Raw genomic sequence first — 18995 nt, forward strand, 5'->3', positions numbered from 1 at the left:
CCTCTTGTTCTGTATTCATTCTTCATCTCCCCTTTGTTTCGATAAAATGCTAAGTTGACTTTATTACCTGAGCAGAGGTTATTGTGTTTCCCTTTGCAGTTATTTATTTTATATCCAAATGGAGCGTTGTGTTGAGGAATTGATGCGGTCAGGAGGGTGAATGCTTCTGCTTACTGTACATCATCTCTTTTTTTGGGTATTTGTGGGCTCATTCAAGAATTATTTCTTGTTTATAATGCAACCCAAATGACGACCTTCTAACAGTGGTGATGGTGCATATGCAGCTTTGCAAATCTGCTTCTCTCCTATAGAAAAATACTTTAAAAAAAATAATATCCGTTTTAGAAGTTGTGACCATCAGTTCTCATAGAAAACTCTTAGACTTAAGAGCTGCCAGTTTCAAGAGGCGGGAAAAAAAAAAGAAAGGGTTCCTGAAGCTGTGTCAGGCAGTGTTTTAATATGCAATTAGTTCGCTTAAGAACAAATGCAGTCAAAATCTATGGTTTCTACTAATGACAGAGGATTTTTTTTTCCTGTTTCTTTCCATACAGTTACGATCATGCAGTAAGAGTGAGTTGATATCCAAAAGTTCCGAGATCCTGATGATGTTCCAGCAGGTTCATCGGAAACCCATGGCCTCATTTGTCACCACTCCAGTTCCACCAGACTTCACAAGGTAGGCAGTGCCTAGCTCACTACAAATTTCTCTTTACATTTAGTTTACTGGCTTGCCCTTTTTCTCTTATTATTGGGGTCGTTCGGTGTATAATTGCAAAGCTCTCATGAGATGCCTCCGCAGGTCACCTTAATTCAGAATATATAGTCAAAATCACTTTCTAACACAATTCTCTTTCTTAAAGAGTTTGTTTTTTTTTTTTTTTTTTTTTTTTTTAGTGTTAGGTTCTCAAAAAGTCAGAGTTTGGGATAGCTGGCTGCAAATTTTCTCCATAAAACTGAGAGTACCAGATTCCTCAAATCAGTTTGTGTTCTTTAGCAAATATCACTGTCTTGCTTTTAAGTGCAATCTGAAAACTATCACCTTGAAGTGTTTTCTGAAAAGAATACGTAGAAGTCTCTCTGAGGAGAGCCTAAAGCTGAATATGCATTTTCCAGTGGCAATAAGCTGTGAAGCGTGGACCAGTTAAGCTTTGTTCTTTCAGCCGTGCAACAATTTAATTCTTTCTAGAACTATGAGATTTGCAATAAAAATTTATGTTATATTATTAACCATCACAAATAAAAGAGCAAATCCTCTTTACTATTTTTAAATAGTTTTGTATGCTCTTTCTTTTTGACTATAACATAAAACATTTGCTTTGATATGTGGCATCGCATGCAGAGGGGCTGGGGAGAAGTTTCATGAGTGGAAATTTCAAAGCAACAAAAAAAGACAAGTGTAGTCTTAGTGCACTTCATTGGATCTAGTGATCCCAGTCATCTTAAATGGTTCAAAACAGTCAAAACTTGGGATTTTAATGGGATGTTATAAAACTAATGCATGCATTTTTTTCACCCTTAGTGAATTAGTTCCAGCCTATGACTCAACTACCTTTGTCTTGGAAAACTTTAGGTAAGAATGTATCTTAAGAAATTACGGTGAATATCAGTAAGCTCTTTCTGTTTCTTGTGCCCATGTTTAATAGTGTTTAAAACACTGAATGGTCTCTCTTGGATACAAACTAACTGATACGAATTCAATCCACATCTCCCATGTACCAGGTGAACAACAATTAAGCCCAGTTTTAAAAGATTTCCTGATAACACTGAGCAACTTCTGAAAGATTGAACAATTTTCCAGGGAATATAAAAATGTTAAGCTTCTATATAAATATGCATGTGCCTCACATGCTGTTAGTTGCTCTTTGTGCAGCAAGGACAATTCCAGAGTGTAAGTGCATATAAAACTTGCTCTTTCATGGAGGACACTGCTTTCTCTCAGTGGCATTTTTTTTCCTTTTTTTTCCTCCTCAATAGTACATTGCGTCAGCGAGCAGATCCTGTTTACAGTCCACCTCTCCAAGTGTCAGGACTCTGCTGGAGATTAAAAGTTTATCCGGTGAGTGAATGCCTTCAGCTAGAAATGTTACCCCATCCAACATGCTTAAGCAGCATGCTTGTCCTGCGAAGAAACGTCAGCTAGATTCTTCTCATGAGAAAACATGTTGTATACAAAAAACTATGTGGGGAAAAAAAGGCCTAACGAGGTTGGCAGTGTCAAGCAGTGAGCATTGGAGCATTCCCTCCATGCTTCCTTTCAGCATGAGCATTCTTAGTACAGTTAATTTGGCTATTTTAAAAGCAATTACAAATGTGTCTTATATATCATAGCAGCCTTAATAATTCTACCTGTTTGTTTGGGTACTTCAATATGCTTCTTACAGAACTGAAGTCTGTTTTTAAGGAGGATGGGGAGAGAGGGGGAAAACTGTTCTAACACATTGAAAAATGTTTGTCTATTCAATTTTGTATTTAACTGCTTAAATGTTAGAGTAACTTAAGGTGTGTTCTGAGATAGTGATTTGTATCTGAGATGCAAATAATAGGGTGTACATCGTCATCCAGATGTGAACTCTGTCTTAATTCAAGTTACAATAGGAATTCTAGGTCACAGAAAACAAAATCAAAATTGTCTGGAAATTCTGAATTGATCAAAACTATTTTCTGAAATTTCAAGGGTATGTGGAAATGGGGTTTGTTTGTGTTCAGCTTTTTTAATGTGTTTTTGTTTGTTTGAGGATGGAAATGGAGTGGTACGGGGCTACTACCTGTCTGTGTTCTTGGAGCTGTCTGCTGGATTGCCAGAGACATCCAAGTAAGAAAACCAATCGTCAAAGCATCTGGAGAGCTTTTCAAAGAATGGCCTGAGTAGCTGTGTAAGATTGCCAGGGACTTATGTAGAGCTTATTGAAAGGAACAGAGTCATTCCTGTTGTCCACAGAACTTGAGTCATGATGATCTCTAGAGGTCCCTTCCAACCTCAACCATTCTCTGAGTCTGATGTTCAGTGGCTTGCCTAAGGTAAACAGCAAGCTGGTCATAAAACAAATGAGAATATCCAACTCTCAGTGTGTGTTCTAGTCTTGGTTTATCAGACTGCTCTCTCTACATCTTTCCTCTGAAGCTGCTTGCTTAAGAGTTCAGTAAAACTTTACATCATGCCTTCAGCTACAAACACTAGCCTCCCCGTAAGCATAGTTAACTTGATAGATTCAGCACTTGGTGATAAGAGATCTCACTTGTTTTTGGTATTGATCCCCGATCTTCCTTTGCTTAGGTATGAGTACCGTGTAGAAATGGTTCATCAGTCCACCAATGATCCAGCTAAAAACATAATTCGAGAGTTTGCCTCTGATTTTGAAGTTGGAGAATGCTGGGGCTACAACAGGTTCTTTCGTCTAGACTTGCTAGCCAACGAAGGCTATTTAAACAGGCAGAATGACACTGTGATTCTAAGGTAAAGATGACAACTTAATGGGACTTCTTCTGCTATTGCTTCATGGAAAATATCATACGTTCCTAAAATAGGAAGTAATCAAGTAGTTGAATGTAACATAAGCATGACATGTTTTGTCATAAATGGATTTCACTGTCTAAACTTCGAAGGAGAAAATGTGCCGAAAGGAGTTGAGGGAAGTTTAACTCTGTGTGTTTCTTGGAGATGAAGCTGTGCTTGATGCCAATAAGCCTGGGTTGGATATCTGTAGCTAACTGAATTAAAGGATAAATGCATTTTCTTCCCCTCTTTGGAAACAGTTCCAGTGAGTAAGAGATTTGGGAGTGAAAGAAGGAAATCTGTAAGGTAACAGAGCTGATGCTGTCAATGGAAACTGCAGTGTTATGACAAAATGTACTTTAATCAGCTATTTTAAATGTTCTCTGCACAGTTCTTCTGTTTCTGTTCAGAACTTTGTAGCCTGTCAATTTTGTTAGTGTCCGTTTGTGAAGATTGCTTCTGTAATTGCCTTTCCTACAAAATACTTGCTATTGCCATTCAGTGCATTCTTAGCATGTAGAGATACTCATTGTCTAATTTTATTTTATCACTAGAGTTCAAATTCTGCAGAGCAAAACTTGAAACTTCTCCACTTTTGCTTTGAAGGTTCCAAGTGCGCTCACCGACCTTCTTCCAAAAGTGTCGAGATCAACACTGGTACATTGCTCAGTTGGAAGCAGCTCAGACAAGTTATATCCAACAAATAAATAACCTTAAAGAGGTAAGTGGGATGTATATTGAATTAATTTTCAATTTCACCTTTTACTGACTAGTCTCAGGTTACAAAGCTCAATTTAATAGTTGTGTTTACTTGGTAGCCATTGTTAGTTTAGTATTGACATTAATAAAATAGTATATATGCAAATAAAATTATTTTATGTGATGCTGTGGCTCCAATGTTGTCTCTTATATATTCTTTTGTGCTCTTCTGATATTTAAGAGGCTTGCAATTGAACTTTCCCGGACCCAGAAATCACGAGGCATTTCACCTCCAGACACTCATCTTAGTCCCCAGAATGATGATGGTTCAGAAACTAGATCGAAGAAGCCTGGACAAAGTGCTGAAGTGCTGCTTGAGAATGTTGCCGCTCCAGGGGTGCGAGAGAGCAAGGAAGATGATGAGGAGAAAATCCAGAATGAAGACTTCAATGTAGGAATCATCTTTTTATGCCTCTTTGTTTCTATGTAACTTTTTACAGTAGGATTGTGATGGAAATTCAACATTTGAATTGAGAGTTAGACATCTTATTGTCTGCATGTAAATGGGAGATAACACGTGAGAAGTAGCAGTAAGAGGTGACTTAGGCAGAGAAGTTCTAGAACAGAGCTACTTGATCTACAAGGAAAAGCTTTCCCTGCTGCAGTCGAAAAATACAGTTCTTCATTTGTTGCCAGCCTTTATTGTGCTTTTGGGCCCTCAAAAAGTTCTCCATGATATTTTGACACCTTTGAGAGGAGAGGGCTTCTGTTTAGAGCTTTTGGTAAATTCATTAAAGTGCAACCAAAATGCTGCTTTTTATAAAAACCCATTCTGTTGTTGTCATAGCATGAACTCTCTGATGGTGACCTGGATGTAGATCTCACTGGAGATGATGAAGTAAACCACCTTGATGGTAGCAGCTCTTCAGCCAGCTCAACAGCAACTAGTAACACTGAAGAGAATGATATTGATGAAGAAACTATGTGAGTAACTTCAAAAAATACTTTCCAGATCATTACCTTGTCTCCCAGGGAAAAATCACGGTGCTCTGGTGGAAACTGACTCATCCCCTGTATCACAGTAATGTTGGGGGGGATTTCAGGGTGATGTGAGGGATGTCTCCTGTACTGGTAGCGTTAAACATATCACTACATGTTGTTAAGAGTTGAATTTTAAGGCAGCTAGTTCGTATCTTTTGATTTATTTAGTATTGTACTGTCATTGACGAGTGATACTGTGTGAAGGTTCTTTCCCCAAACACTATTAAGAAGTCTGTTTCTACGCTAGTTGACATCTTAATAAAACAGAGCGTTGGTACTAGAAAGTGGTGTAGTAGTAGGAGGGTAATAGCAATGCCAATTAAGTAACTGAACCTAGAGATTTTTATCTTTGTAACTAAGATGGTGATGTCAAATCCTAAGACCTTCCATGAAATATTAAAATAGCACATACAACACAGGATCAGATTTTATAGTCTAGAAATCATGGCACTTTGGCTGTCGATTACTGAGTCAATCATTTAATTAATATCCTTTAATTTGTTTAATTTGTGTAGGTTTAGAATGTAGAAAATGCTATCTGCAGTGCTTCATGTTTTCTCAGGATAAATCCCATAATGTTAAACAGGAGCTGACAGGAGCCAATAACTGTATTCCCCCTTTTTCACCCCAACCATGTCCTAAGGTCTGGTGAAAATGATGTTGAATACAGCAGTAACATGGAGTTGGAAGAAGGAGATCTCATGGAGGATGCCGCTTCTGCGGCTGCTGCTGCTCCTGGAGCATCAGGTATGAAAAAGCAGTGTTCAGAAATGCCATGTATGCGAAAGGCTGCTGGCTTCCCTCCCGTTCCTGGAAGCATCACCAGGCTGCGTGTTCTGCAGGCATTTCTATTTTTGGAAATGCCGCATCATGTAGTGCGTCCTGGTAATTGCAGCGTGGTGGAAACATCTCATTGATTCAACAAGAAAAGCGGGGGGCTGGATCTTCTGGACATGCTTATTTAAAAATAGTACATAAGTTAGAAGGGAAGCTTCTCTGCTTCTTTGAAAATCCTTTCGTTGCAATCAAAACTAGACTGATGCGCAGTCCTTACTAATGTCTGCGTGGCCTCGGAGCATGTGACATATTCACTTAGATTTTAGTGCACCCTAAGCCCAGAAGTGTGTGGAGGGAATGAGCTGTAAAATCATTAAAAGCCAAGTGGGAACAGATTTTAAAACAGTAATGAAAAGCTGCTCTAAGATGTCTTGTAGTATTCAGATGAGCCCAAATTTTGAGCCAGAGGTTAATCTAGTCCTCCAGATTCCAAAAATAATTTATTATTGTTATTAATTTTTATTTATGCCAAAGATAACAGTTCTCATCTCATTTGTGGTTATTTATGCTACTGTGGAAGTCTGCTAGCACTTGAAAGTCCCTTAACTGCCTTACTTGCTTTTTGTTGACATTTCACAGCTTAAATCTCCTTGAAAATTCCTTGTGAGTTAAGAAGCTGAGGAATGTTTGTTGCCTTCTAGGTAGATGCATGTCGTTTAAAGAAGCTGCATGGTAGCTACAAACACACTGTCTATTTAGATGATTTTAAAGAGTAATTTTTAACTGTATTTTAAAAGCTAACCCAGGATTCTTAGTCACTTAAGGGAAGCTCCTTACGCTTACCTGCTTGCAGTGTGTTCTTGCTGCAGTGCTAGCAGTGTCACTGGTGTGTGTTGGAAGGGAGCGCTGCTAAGCTCTCTGACTGAATCTCTCAGATCTGTTTTCTCTGAAGATTCTCTTGAAATGTCTTTGCCACTGTGTAACAGGAACACTGTAGTACAGAGCAGAACTTAACTGAAGACCTCTCAATCTAGCAAAAGTAAAGTCAAAATGCTTATGTACATCTGTTCAGATAAATGCTCTTACTACAAAGTGATTTACATAAAAATCAAGTGAAATATCCTTTGCTTTTGTTCTGTGATGCTTTTTAGCTTAAGTGTTAAGTTAGTGTATCGGATTCCTTTTAGGGTCCTTTCAGAATCCATCAATCCATGAAATAATACTGGTATTTTGTTAGTTCTCTAGGAATGTTTTCATTCCTAGTCTAGGTGAAGAATTTGGCTTTTTTCTTTTTACAGGGTACTGGAGCTTAATGCATCACCTGTGTTATGTACATGCACGCTCTTTCTCCATAACTCTTCCTTAGGTACTAGCCATGGCTACGCCAGCGCAAGTGGAAGATCTTCCAGGCGGGGAGGGAGTACCCTAGGCTCAGCAGCCAGTAGCAGCTTATTAGATATCGATCCCTTAATTTTAATCCACTTGTTGGATTTGAAAGACAGAAATGGTATGGAAAACTTTTGGGGCCTTCAGCCACGTCCACCCGCTTCTCTTCTGCAGAGCAGAGGTAAATGCTTAAAAACAGTGTTTGATGTCTCATTTGTTTCGTTTTTTTCAAAGGACAAAGTGTGTGTATCACTATGGCCAGGCTTGTGAACCTAACCTGTTTAGCAGTTGCTGGAATGGGTGTAATGCTATTAGAAATCTTGCTTCTTCTGAAGAACAAGTTTTGGAGCCTTCTCCCATGGCAGGCAAAGAATGGAAATCTGCTCTTTCAGTGGCTCTGCAGTGTTTGCAATCTAAATACTGTGGTGCCATAATAGAACAGGGGCATGTGTCACTATGTCCCATTCTTATAACAGGGCAAAAGATAGGATTTTCTTACAGCTGTTAAACAGATGTGCAGTTTCAAGATGAATTTTACTTACTGTCTGTGTTGTTTAACTCTTCCTCTGGTAAAGCAACATCCTACTCTCTGAAAGACCGAGATCAGCGGAGACACCAGGCAATGTGGCGTGTGCCCCCCGACTTGAAGATGCTGAAGAGACTGAAAACTCAGATGGCTGAAGTCCGAAGCAAAATGTCTGATGTAAAAAACCAACTGTCAGAAGTAAGAAGCAGCAATGCTGGCACATGTGATGGACAACCCAGCTTCTTCTCTGTTGAGCAGGGCGCCTTAGCTGCGTGTGGAGCAGAAAGCTGCAGCAAGCTGCAAGAAATAGGAATGGAACTACTGACAAAGTCTTCAGTTACAAGTTGTTACATAAGGAATTGTAAGTGTGTAGAGAAGGGGGGATTTAAATGTCACTCTTACAGATGTCAGTTGTATAAATGGATTATATATCCAGGCATCTGGAAATAGACTTCTTGCTCATTTTCAAAATCAACTGTAAGAATCCAGAAGTATAAAACCTTTGAATAAGTAAATGTCTTTTTTTGAAACTCATTTCAGCCTTTTGCAGCAAAAGCACCACAACTTTTGCTCTACAGCAAAGCTTAACGATGCTTGCTGGTGAAGAAAGTTAAAGAACTGAAGACTTACTGTATTTTAGTAACTTAGTCTTGTTAAAATTCAAAGGAGCCAAGGTTCTCTAAAACAAGGCTTTTGCAACTTCAGCAAAGCCCTACTTTGTTTTTCATCACACTCATAAAACAGAGAGTTTCTGCTCTGCTGGTGTGTATTTAGAGGAAAAATAGTTGCATGTTCTAAGGCGGGAGCCTTGAACGGTGCCATCAGTAAACCAGGAAGGGTGGTGTCACTTCATTGGAAGTGCTAGTTTTTGTGTTGTGCTAAATCCCTCATCCTGCCAAGGTTACGAAGGTGCTGGGCAGCCTCCTGAGTCTGCACCAGAACTAGAGGAACATACAGGGCTGTTCTACAAAACTCTCACTGCAGCCTAGATCTGCCACCTTTATGGGTGGGGTGACAGCAGAACTTCACTGTTCTGCTGTTCCAGTTGCTGCTCCTGCATCCCTCTCTCTGGAGGAGTTGCTGTAGCAGGATTGTGCTGTTCTGTCAATAGTTAATTTGGGAAGCTGCGAACAGTGCGGGCCCTGTGCCCTCCACCTTTGCTTTTTGAAGTCCTCTGTTACATTTCATTACTTTGACTTTAGGAGCTGAGGGAATTTAGGAGCTGAGGGATGGTATCCTTTGCCTTTACACTTTCATGCTGGAGTCTGAAGAGGTGTAGTCCTGGCTCCAGTGGATGGTTATCCAAAAGTCTTCTACCTGGCGTCTGAAATGCTTGTGTAACTGTGGCTGAGGCTGAAGCATCTCTTGCTGTATGACCTGTATGTTACTTGTATAGGCTGACAGGAACCCTGACTGCATCTGTGATAGGAAGGATGTGGAAGGAGTTTTGTGCAGGACTCTGAGGTGGGAGGAATGAGACTTATTTGTTGTCCAAAGGAGGAAATAGTAGCTCATATAGCTTAACTTCACTTAAAACAAGCAGCAAGACAAAGTGGTGCAGCAGTTTGAACACTTGTCCCATCTTCCAATATTTTTGCAGCTGCAAGTAAGAAAAGTAACTCCCCCAAGCCTCTTCGGCCGGGAGCGGGTAGCCTGTCTCTGCGAAGAGCGATGGACTGCGCGGATGGTCATCTCCGCTCCAAGGGAGAGGCTCAAGCTTCTGAAGGTAAACACAGCCCCCTCTGCACGTGGTGTGATGTGATGCGTTGTCTCATCTGTGCAAAGCTTTTTGGGAAGCTCCTGGCAACAGACTGAGGTTTCCTGAAACTTGCCTGGGTCCTTTCTCCAGGGTAGTTGGCAATATTGTCCTGATGGAGATCTCTGGTAGTTAATTTGCTGTAGTGGCACACATTGAACTTACAGTGAAACACAGAAGTGTTCCAGGAGCCCCATTTGTGGTAAAAGGGACAGACACAGGGTGCTGACCCAGGCTTAAGCTGTGCTTTGACTTAAAGGGAACTCCAGAAAATGATATATGTGATGAAAGGATTAAATGATGATGTGCTCCTGAATTTTAGGTATTTAATTTCATTGCCACTCAAGGAAGCTCCCTAGAATAGAGGAATTGGTGTTTTGCCGCTCTAAATTTAAGTGCTTTTTGTGAAGTTTAACTGGCGATATGAACCAACTGGATGTTCAGTGTATAAAACAAACCTGCACGTGCTCTGAGCTGCTCCTCCTGTCTTCCCGGCGGCGCAGGAGGCTCCAAGGCCAGCAGCAGGCACGGCTCTGCCAGGGCCCTGAGCAGCGGCTGCGCCTCCGACGCGCTGCCCAAGCTGGAGGAAAGACCCTGTGAAGGCTCCGATTCCGATGTGGGAGTTTCTGGCTTAAATGGGTTGGCTGCTGCAGAGAAGACCAGGAAAGTCGGAGCTCTAGGGTAAGTGCTTGGGGTTTTTCTTTTGTTTATTTACCTTTCACTTCCTCCTCCTTGTTTTCTCCTCCCCCAGTTTCCTTGATCTTGAAAGAACATAACCAAGCTACTAAAGCCAGGTGCTTGCAGCAAGGAAGAGAAATTACTTCAAAGTTTACTTGGTTGCTGTTCCCTCTGGATATCAGTTTTTGGCTTTATAACTAGATTACAAGTCCTTTATGTGCTGGGCCCTTTCTTTTTGATTGGCAGTGGGTATGGTTTACTACTTTGAACTGAAAGGCAGCCTTTGCCTGTTTTGCTGGTATTCCTTACAAAATATTCTTTTATAAAAAGGTTATGACTGTTAATTCCTCCTTGAAAGATTTTTTTTTTTCACTGTGACTCTTTTTCGCTAATTTAATAATACATTTGAATAGTTTATTTAATCAACAGGCAGCTAAAGAGCAATGGAGTACTTGGATTTTTGGGTTTGTTTTTTTGCTGTGAATAGCAGTTCTCACCATCTTTGGAAAATACTCATCATAAACTTTTCCAGTCTTATTTTTTATGTTTTTTTTAATCAGAGCTGGATGTTTAAGTGAACATGCAAGAGACTTAAAATGAGTCTCAAAACTAGATGTGCCCCTAAAAGGAGTTGTTCCCCCTAGCTGGGGTAAAGCTACATCTGCAACAAGCTTTTCTGTGTGTGTGTCAATTCTTTGTGAAGATCCAATGCCAAGGGGTGTCGTTCGGAAGGAACGCAGGCAGCCGACCTGGAGACCGACACCGGCGAAGGGCAGGACGCGCTCCCTGACGGGGCTTCAGCTGCGGCCGGCGAAGGTAACTCAGCCTTGTTGTGTTCAGCAGTGCTACAGCTCTGCAGCCCGGGATCGTCCCCTTCTGTAATGGAAAAAGCCTGGTGGGGAAGGGGAAAAAATATTTCCCTGGCTGTTGAACTCTGCTGTAACACTTGGCAGCTGTCGTATAATGAGGAGAGAATCTCTCTGTCCCACTGGTGTCTGTGGAGAACCAATGAGGTTATGGGGCAGAAGGGAGTTGAAGACCTAGCGGAGAGTATGGTAGGAGGCTGTGTCTCTTTGGACTGCCAGGGGCTCTTTCTGTTTATGATGGGACTCCACATCTTTGCTTTGCTGATCAGTTGCCTGTCATTGGAAATAATTTCTTTACTAAATGAAGTAGTAATTGGTGACCTTGGCTCTTCTTAAACTTGCTGCCTACAAACACAAACCACTGAGGTAACAACCTCCACTCCTCCACTAGAATCTCTCCTGTCTCATTTGTGTCTGGCTTTGCAGTACGTAAGCCAGTTAGACTTGGAGGAAACTTCCCCCCATCCCTTCCTGTATCCCTTATAGGCTAGAAAAAAATATTATTGGCTTTCTTTTTGAAAGTCCACGTAGAAGAGTTTTTTCTTATCTTGCTAAAACTCTCCTGCCTCCCACCCCTGCACTAATTTGAATTTCAATGACTGAATTGTAGCGCAAAGCCTATATTAAGGTGCCAGCATCCATCTCTATCTGCAGTGTGCAATATTGTGTAGGAGTTGGCATTTACAGAAGGTCTCTCAGTGACAAGACTGAATTTCTGCTCTTAGTCACTGCAGCGTGATCGTGATGTGCTCCTGCAGTTCTCTTGGTATGGCAGAGAGTCTAACAGGAAAATGTTTTAAAAACTGAAATGCTTCATTGTTTAAAAACCCCAGGAAACAAATATTACAGTTCTTTTCCCTCCAGAGAAGAAAAACTGTAGGAGAGTTGGTATCTCCCTCAGCCACTTGCGTTGTTTCAGCAATGACTGTCGGCTCTTAGGCAGTAAAAAAAAAACAGGGCAAATCCTTTCAGTCACCCACCAAACTGTACAAGTGGGTGAATTTTGTCTGGTGTTGTTGCATACTTGAGTGATGACAAAAAAAAAAAAAAAAAGGAAAAGGAGTTGCCTTGATGCACTACAGCTAGAGTTGCTTTTGTAGGAAAGGCATGTTCTGTTTAAGTGTGAGACTTAAGAGTATTGCAGCTTGAAGGACCTGGCGAGTACATCTGCTTAAAGGGTCACATCCTCTGTAGAGAGAGCTCTCCTTTAGCTTCACATCCTGCCCTACTTGTAGAGAGGGGCTGCGTGGCTGGCTGAGAAGTGCAGCTCAGGCAGCAGGAAACTGCAGATCCCAAGTCCGGTGCAGTTGGAACTGCTCCTCTCGAGCTGAGCTGTGAAGCAAAACTAGACTGAGTGTTCTGTTCTGTTCTGCTGAAATCCTTCGTGCTCTGATAAATATATTCAGCTCTAAATGTGCTCCTTCTCTCTTGCTGTCCTACCAGCTTCAGTATTTGGTAACTCTTAAGTGTGGAAAAAGCTGAGAGCTTGAGCTACACAGATCTTGCTGCTGTAATTTTTGCCTTGTGGGTTTGTTTTGTTTTATTTCTCCTGCAGCTGGGGTATGTCAGAAGCATGTCCTTCATCTCCTGCCAGGGATGAGCAGCGATAGTGACATTGAATGTGACACAGAAAATGAAGAGCAGGAGGATGCCAACTCCACCTCGGAGGGACTTAACCATGCCTTCTCTGTGCAGTCCTCGAGTGAAGGTAGTGAGCGTGTGAGCACCTCTCCCCACACCCTTCACGCTTGCCTCGTTGCTCCCATGAATACAGAATATTGCTGAGACCAAGATTGCTAGAGATTCCCTGTAGGTATTAAACTCAACCAAGAGCCAGTGAGATTTGGAGCTCTTCCCTTGGGTTTCTAATTGAAAGTAGATCACAACACGAGAGGGAACTCTTTCTAGCCTTGAGAGGTCAGTTTAGGACAGGTGGAAAACCCATAGCTCTTGTTCTTCTGAACTGGAGCTCCCTGCATAGCCAAATCTACGCTGCAAGTAGGCTAGTGTCAGGGAGGTAGTCACCACCTTGGTTGCATCTTAATTGACAGGAATGTGCTTTGAGCAGTTCAGTTTAATTTTAAAAACTCCTTTGATGTTCCCTTTGAAAGGGTTTAACCTTTTGATAAGTTAAAAGCCTGAAGGTGACAGCTGATGCTGGATGAAGTTAACTTTTGGCCTGAATAAGTGTCCCTGGATGCATTAGTGTGATGGCCTGACAACTCAGCTCACTGTTCGGTGCTTGCAGCAGACACTAAGCAAAAACTTCATAACTTGCAGAAAAATCAAAACATCTGCTTGACTAAGTATCTTAAATTAAAAACCTTAGAGCAATTGTACTTCATTCTTAACAATGTAGATCTACAAGTGGGGCTTGCACATGATGGACCTTTAACTTGCTCTGGTTTGGATGTTGGCTGGTAAAGGTTATTGCAGTTTGTTTGTTTGTTTTCAGCCTTAGAGCGGTGCTCGGTATTCCCGGAGGGTGATCCGGTAGGCTCTGATGATCTCAGCTTCGTTACTGGAGAAGACAGCACCAGGTAACTCTAAATGTCTCTCTTAGCTAGGGTCTGAGGCGGCTGTGACTGTAGAGATGCAAATTCCCTTCCTGCTCCTCAAGTGGAAGAGAGGAGAGGAGCCATTTACCTTCCTGGGAGGAGGCAGGGGGATTTGTGCAAGTCTGACTTGGGGCAATCTGCCACCAGGAGATTCGTAGCAGATAAGTGAGCGCCTGGCCTACATCTTTGGGGCTAGTGTGCTTCCAGATCACTAAGCTTTCTGGAATGGTAAGGCACTTCTAGGAATTACACCATGTGGAAGAGTGCCTGGTTGAGGTTTGCATGTTCAGGTAGTCACTAATAGAAAACACTTGATTGAAGTGGTTGGCCTAAACCTTCTAAAGTGAGGGTTTTATCTAATTGAAGCTGTGAAAGTGTCCTAACATGAGGGTTTTCAATGAAAGCTGCCTTTCTTTGGAGCAGATAGAGAAGTGGTTTGGTGCCTGAAGACGGGCCAGCTTGTGCTCCTGGGAAGAGGCACGTTGTTCACTGGAGCTTAGTCCAAGGCTGCTGCTGTTGGTTGTGCACGCACTCCATGCTGTCAAGGACCATTGTGTAGTACTGCTGCTGTCATCTGTAACCTGTCCCGGGGGCAAAGTGACCGTTGAGAGCCTCGTCCTGAAGGCTGCATTCCCGCTGGCTCTGCCCCGGCGCACGTGCTCTGAAACATGTCCAAAAGGTGCTGCCGCCCTCTCCCGTGGTGTCTGTCCTGCTCTGTCTTGGGAATAACGGAAGGTGTGAATGTCCTTGCTGTAGCGCTCCGAGCTGAGCGCATCAGGCTGCTGAACCCCAGCGCTCGCTGGTGTGAAAGTTGTTTCCCCCAGTCTGTAACGTGGACCAACTGAACACATTGCCAAACCTTTTGCCACTGTGCGTTGCATCTTGAGCTGCTAAACTACTCGTTGAAGCTATGATGAAAGCTGAATAGCTGGTTACTGAAAAAGCATGAATAACTGTAACTGATAGTTGTCCTTGTCTCAGCTGCCTGTACTTAAGTTTGTTGTTTTTCTTTTTTTTTTTATGAATGTTCCACAGTGTAAGTGCTGTACAACTCATAGTTTAAAACTGTTTGCACTTTGTTAATAAAATGAATGGTGAAAACTGATGTGAAATTTGACATTCATTTGTAAATAAGTAAAATACAGGAGAATTCCTGTTGGGATAAGTAATATGCCACCACTCCGCTTGACTTATTTAGTCTTTAGTACTAAAGTGCTGCAATTCCTCACTGCTTATAGAAGAATTTTCTCTTGCCAGAATAATTGCCTCTGTTCAGTGAAAATGGCTTAAATCCATTTGATGCTTTTAAAGGCATTTTAGTAGCAGCTAGACCAAAATCCTTGCCCAGTGCATATTCAAGTAGGAATGGAGGTGGAGCCCCAGCTTCTATCACTAAAGTGGTTCTTTATGTAACAAAGATTTCTGGAGTCCTTGCCTGAAGGAAGGAGATACAAGTGTAAAGGCACTTGCACACGTGTTCCAACTGAGGAGTGAAGATGGGTTAGGGCAAGCTGCACATCCCTGATAGGGAAGGGTGAGTGTTTACTGTTTCACCAGACTGTGTGTTGAGCATTAGACACACCTCAATTAGCAGTAATCAGAGACCTGTCTCTTCACTACTTGCAGCTGCTTTACTCTTAATAGGAGGCCTAAGTGCAAGGAAATTAATTAGTCACAGTACCTGCTCTGAGGTGAGTGGGCAACCTTTGTGGGGATGAGCAGAGTAGGTTCTGTCATGCTTTGCTTCCCTCTGAACAACTTGTGCACAGCAGGTTTTTAAACACAGCACAGGTAAACAGGCTTGGACGCCTAATTTAGGACCAGTTAATGTAAAAGTGACAAAGCCCTAGCCCTCTTCTGCCTGTTAAACAGCTCCCACAAGGGTTCCACTTTGCCCCTCATTCCCCAGCTCTGCTGATGAAGGAAGCAGCAGTGAGTACAGAGATCTCATCCACCTCCGTGCCCAAGTCACCTTTTCTATTATGCATTAAGCCAAGTAAATCTGCTTTCACCACAGAAAGACACTTAATACAGATGTTGGTTGCTATCACTTTCAGCTTATAAATAAACAAAATATCTGAAATATTTTTTAAATTACTGTTTTATTAAGATATTGGTAAAACTTCAACCGTTTTTCTGTATAAACAGCTTTCATAAATAAAATATGGATGACTAATACACAATTATAACTAAAGTCATATGTGAACTGTAGAACAAGGTTGCAAATGGAAAAGTCCCAACACTGTTACATGATTAGCTTTAATTTATTCACTTAATAAAGAATGTTATTCTCATGAACAGGATAATACAGATATTTTAACAGGAGCACCCAGTGTAGCAACTGCCAACACACCTGGCTATCTACATAAGTACTCACAAGTACTCAGGATCATCTTAGCCAACTTTCACTATTCTTGTTTCAAAATAGCTTCTAGAATACAGGAGAGAAAACAAAAACAGCCAAACATTGCAATTATCATATACAAGAGTTGTACTAAACCCTCAGAGGTGGGAGGTTTTTTTGTTTAGTTTTAATGCTGGCGAGTATAGTGCGATCATCTGCTTAACAGTGACTGGAAAAGGATAGGAACATTTAAGTCAGAGGTTGTGTTATGCTTCATTATTACTTATTGCACATGATACAAGGGTTGAACGTTTTGTTCCTGGTGCAAGGAGGATATGAATTAAAGATTGCCCTAAATCACAGGCATGAACAAAGCTGCAGTATCCCCCTTCAATGGCTTTGTCTATGTGACTAGTGCTGAGTGAATAAATTGTGCTAAAACAGCCACTAATTTAGATCAATCTTTCTCCCTTTTTTCTAGCAGAACATTGCCAGGGTAGGGTGGACTTGGTGAAAGAGAGTGGACCTGAACTACAGCAGTCCTGACTATAGACACGGAAATCCTCCTGCCTCATCCTCTGCCTGTAGGACGACGTGTTTCTCGCTGACACACAGTGTTTCACAAACAGAGCGGAGTTTCTATGACGATGCACCACTATAAATGTGGCATAAGTTAAAGTCTGCTTAGACATTGTCCTTCAGCGTTACAATGCAACCTAACTGAAATACTGAATGGTTTTAACTTGCAAGGACAATTGATGGCACTTGTAGGTAAAGAAAAGTTATATACATGCGTTTCCACCCACCTTTAGTGCAAATTGAAATGGGTTAACAGCTCCCTGGTCTGGTGCTATACTGCTCTCTGCGACGCAGACATTCCTCAGAGTTGCACATTTAAGAAGTGTACACAGGAAACGATCAGAGTGGGGATTGAATGAATCCCTCTACTACTCACAGTGAATAGCTTACGAGCGGGTTTGAGCAGCTTCAGAGGAGCAGCCTGAAGTCTGTCTCTCAAAACCAACACACACAAAAAAGAGTTTTTACTACCTACCTCCTAGTTCTGCAAACACGTTCAACACGTAAACTGAAACTGATGCGGGTTGTGTTAACTTGAAAAAGGGATACTTCAGCTCTTTATTGGAAAGATTTGTTGTACAAATTTCACCACCACTAAGATACACAATAAAAATACAAAACACAGATCACAGACTGAATCTCAGTATCAACAATTAATAAATACAATTAGATACTTTTATATTAGCCTAATATTTTTACACTGTCACCAGATAGACAATAAAAGTACAAGATACAGAACACTTAGATACCATTAGAGGGGTATTATTGCTTACGTTAGCAAGCAGCAAATAAGGGCACAGGATCTCGAACTGAAGAGAACTACTTCCTATCACCAGTGGCATTAAGAGAAAACACTGCATTTCACAAAGCACTGCTTTTTGTGTCTAGTGTGTAGAATCAAGAGCAGCATATATCAGACCAATAACCACTATTTTTAATAGTATAGAACTTTAAAGGACTTACCTTACAAATGGTTCCTATCTACTCTATAAATATGCATTTAGTGAAGAAATGAACACTTGCTATCTATACAGTATTTTACCTGACCACACTGGAACTACGATGGTATTTTTTTTCTCCTAGCAAGATAATGTTATGAGTACCAGAATTATCATTTATGAATCCACACCTAAAAGGCTATATCCTTCCCTAAACGGCACACATGCAGTCCAGTGCTCTTCAGCTATTCCTGCAGACTGGGAAGAAGTTTATCATCCATAACATTTTTCATCCTTAATCGCTCACACAAAGAATTGCACTTACACGACCTTTCTTTCAGAAGCACGACTGTCAACTAGAAGATGGACTTTCAATGCATCGTTATTACTGTGAATAATTTAAAAGAAAGGCACCGCAGAGATGCCCCAGAGTTGCATATTTTAGTCTTTCATGATTTCTCAAATTTCTTTAGTAACTCTGACTCAGAACACATGCTGCATCTAAAGAGAATGTTGACAACAGCTAAGGCTTGATAAGAGGACAGGTTATAGCCAATGATCCCAAAAAATCCCAAAAGATTTGAGAAAAAAAAGTCTCAAAAAGATCAAAGGAATCTAAAGCCACACTTCAACTCCTGGTTACTCACAAAGCCTTTTGCTATTCATCAAATTGCTTTTAAAGTAGTGCATCAAAGATTAGAAGAAGCAAAAATTGGCAGAATTCAAACCTTGCCATCACTCATTATATTTTCTCCTGACTACTTAATATTAAAATACTTCGCAGATTCTAGCTGCATACTAATACTGATATTAAACTGTTACTACTAAAATGATATGAATGATACAATAAATGCCTGCAAAGAACTATTTTATTCATACTCTTCCAAATGCCTTATTGTAACAGCTCACAGTAGGGGGATGTGTCTCAGAGGAGCTGCCTGGTCCGTCTGATGGGAGTAGCAGAGCGATTAGGTCCCCGCGTGCTGCTCTTCAGGAGGCTGCCCCAGCTGCAGCGCGGGGCAGCAAGGGCCCAGCGGGCGCCTGGCTGCTTTCCTCGGCCGTGCTCTGCTCGGCACCCGCGTTCCCCGCTCCTGCCTATGGAGCTCGGGGTAACTAAAGCAGAGCTCTGGCTCGCTGGCAAGTTTTACTAAGCCCGCTGCACCCAGCGCCCAGCCCCTGCTCCTCTGCACCCGCCGTTCACTCGGGATTGCTCTAGCAGCCTTGCATCTGCTTTTAGACATTCTGGAAAAAGGCAAAATGCAACGGGAACGCTCCTACAGAAGCAGTATCTTCCCCTCCTTGACACTACAACTTTACTAAATTACTCCTTTGCCACCTGGAAATCTGTACCAAA

General features: G+C 41.6%; 1 protein-coding gene and 1 long non-coding RNA gene across 2 annotated transcripts; both read left to right on the forward strand.

Annotated features, from left to right (window-relative positions):
• The first annotated feature begins 554 nt into the window (after window positions 1–554).
• LOC148592912 (E3 ubiquitin-protein ligase TRIM37-like) lies at window positions 555–12161 on the forward strand. The gene is made up of 15 exons (XM_088533059.1): window positions 555–676; window positions 1520–1570; window positions 1975–2056; window positions 2736–2812; window positions 3275–3454; window positions 4100–4214; window positions 4434–4643; window positions 5040–5176; window positions 5877–5980; window positions 7377–7577; window positions 7972–8283; window positions 9523–9648; window positions 10182–10359; window positions 11060–11172; window positions 12142–12161. The coding sequence occupies exons 1-15, from the start codon at window positions 603–605 to the stop codon at window positions 12159–12161; spliced, it is 1980 nt and encodes a 659-aa protein (XP_088389185.1). The 5' UTR covers window positions 555–602.
• A 619-nt stretch (window positions 12162–12780) lies between these two features.
• LOC148592913 (uncharacterized) lies at window positions 12781–14571 on the forward strand. Its single transcript, XR_015913844.1, has 3 exons — window positions 12781–12930; window positions 13678–13762; window positions 14204–14571. It is a non-coding gene; the product is annotated as an uncharacterized LOC148592913 (long non-coding RNA).
• Window positions 14572–18995: the final 4424 nt, after the last annotated feature.

The sequence above is a fragment of the Tinamus guttatus genome, unplaced genomic scaffold, assembly GCF_059628265.1.
Source record: "Tinamus guttatus ecotype Peru unplaced genomic scaffold, ASM5962826v1 Tinamus_guttatus_pri_ptg000480l, whole genome shotgun sequence".
Classification (NCBI taxonomy): domain Eukaryota; kingdom Metazoa; phylum Chordata; class Aves; order Tinamiformes; family Tinamidae; genus Tinamus; species Tinamus guttatus.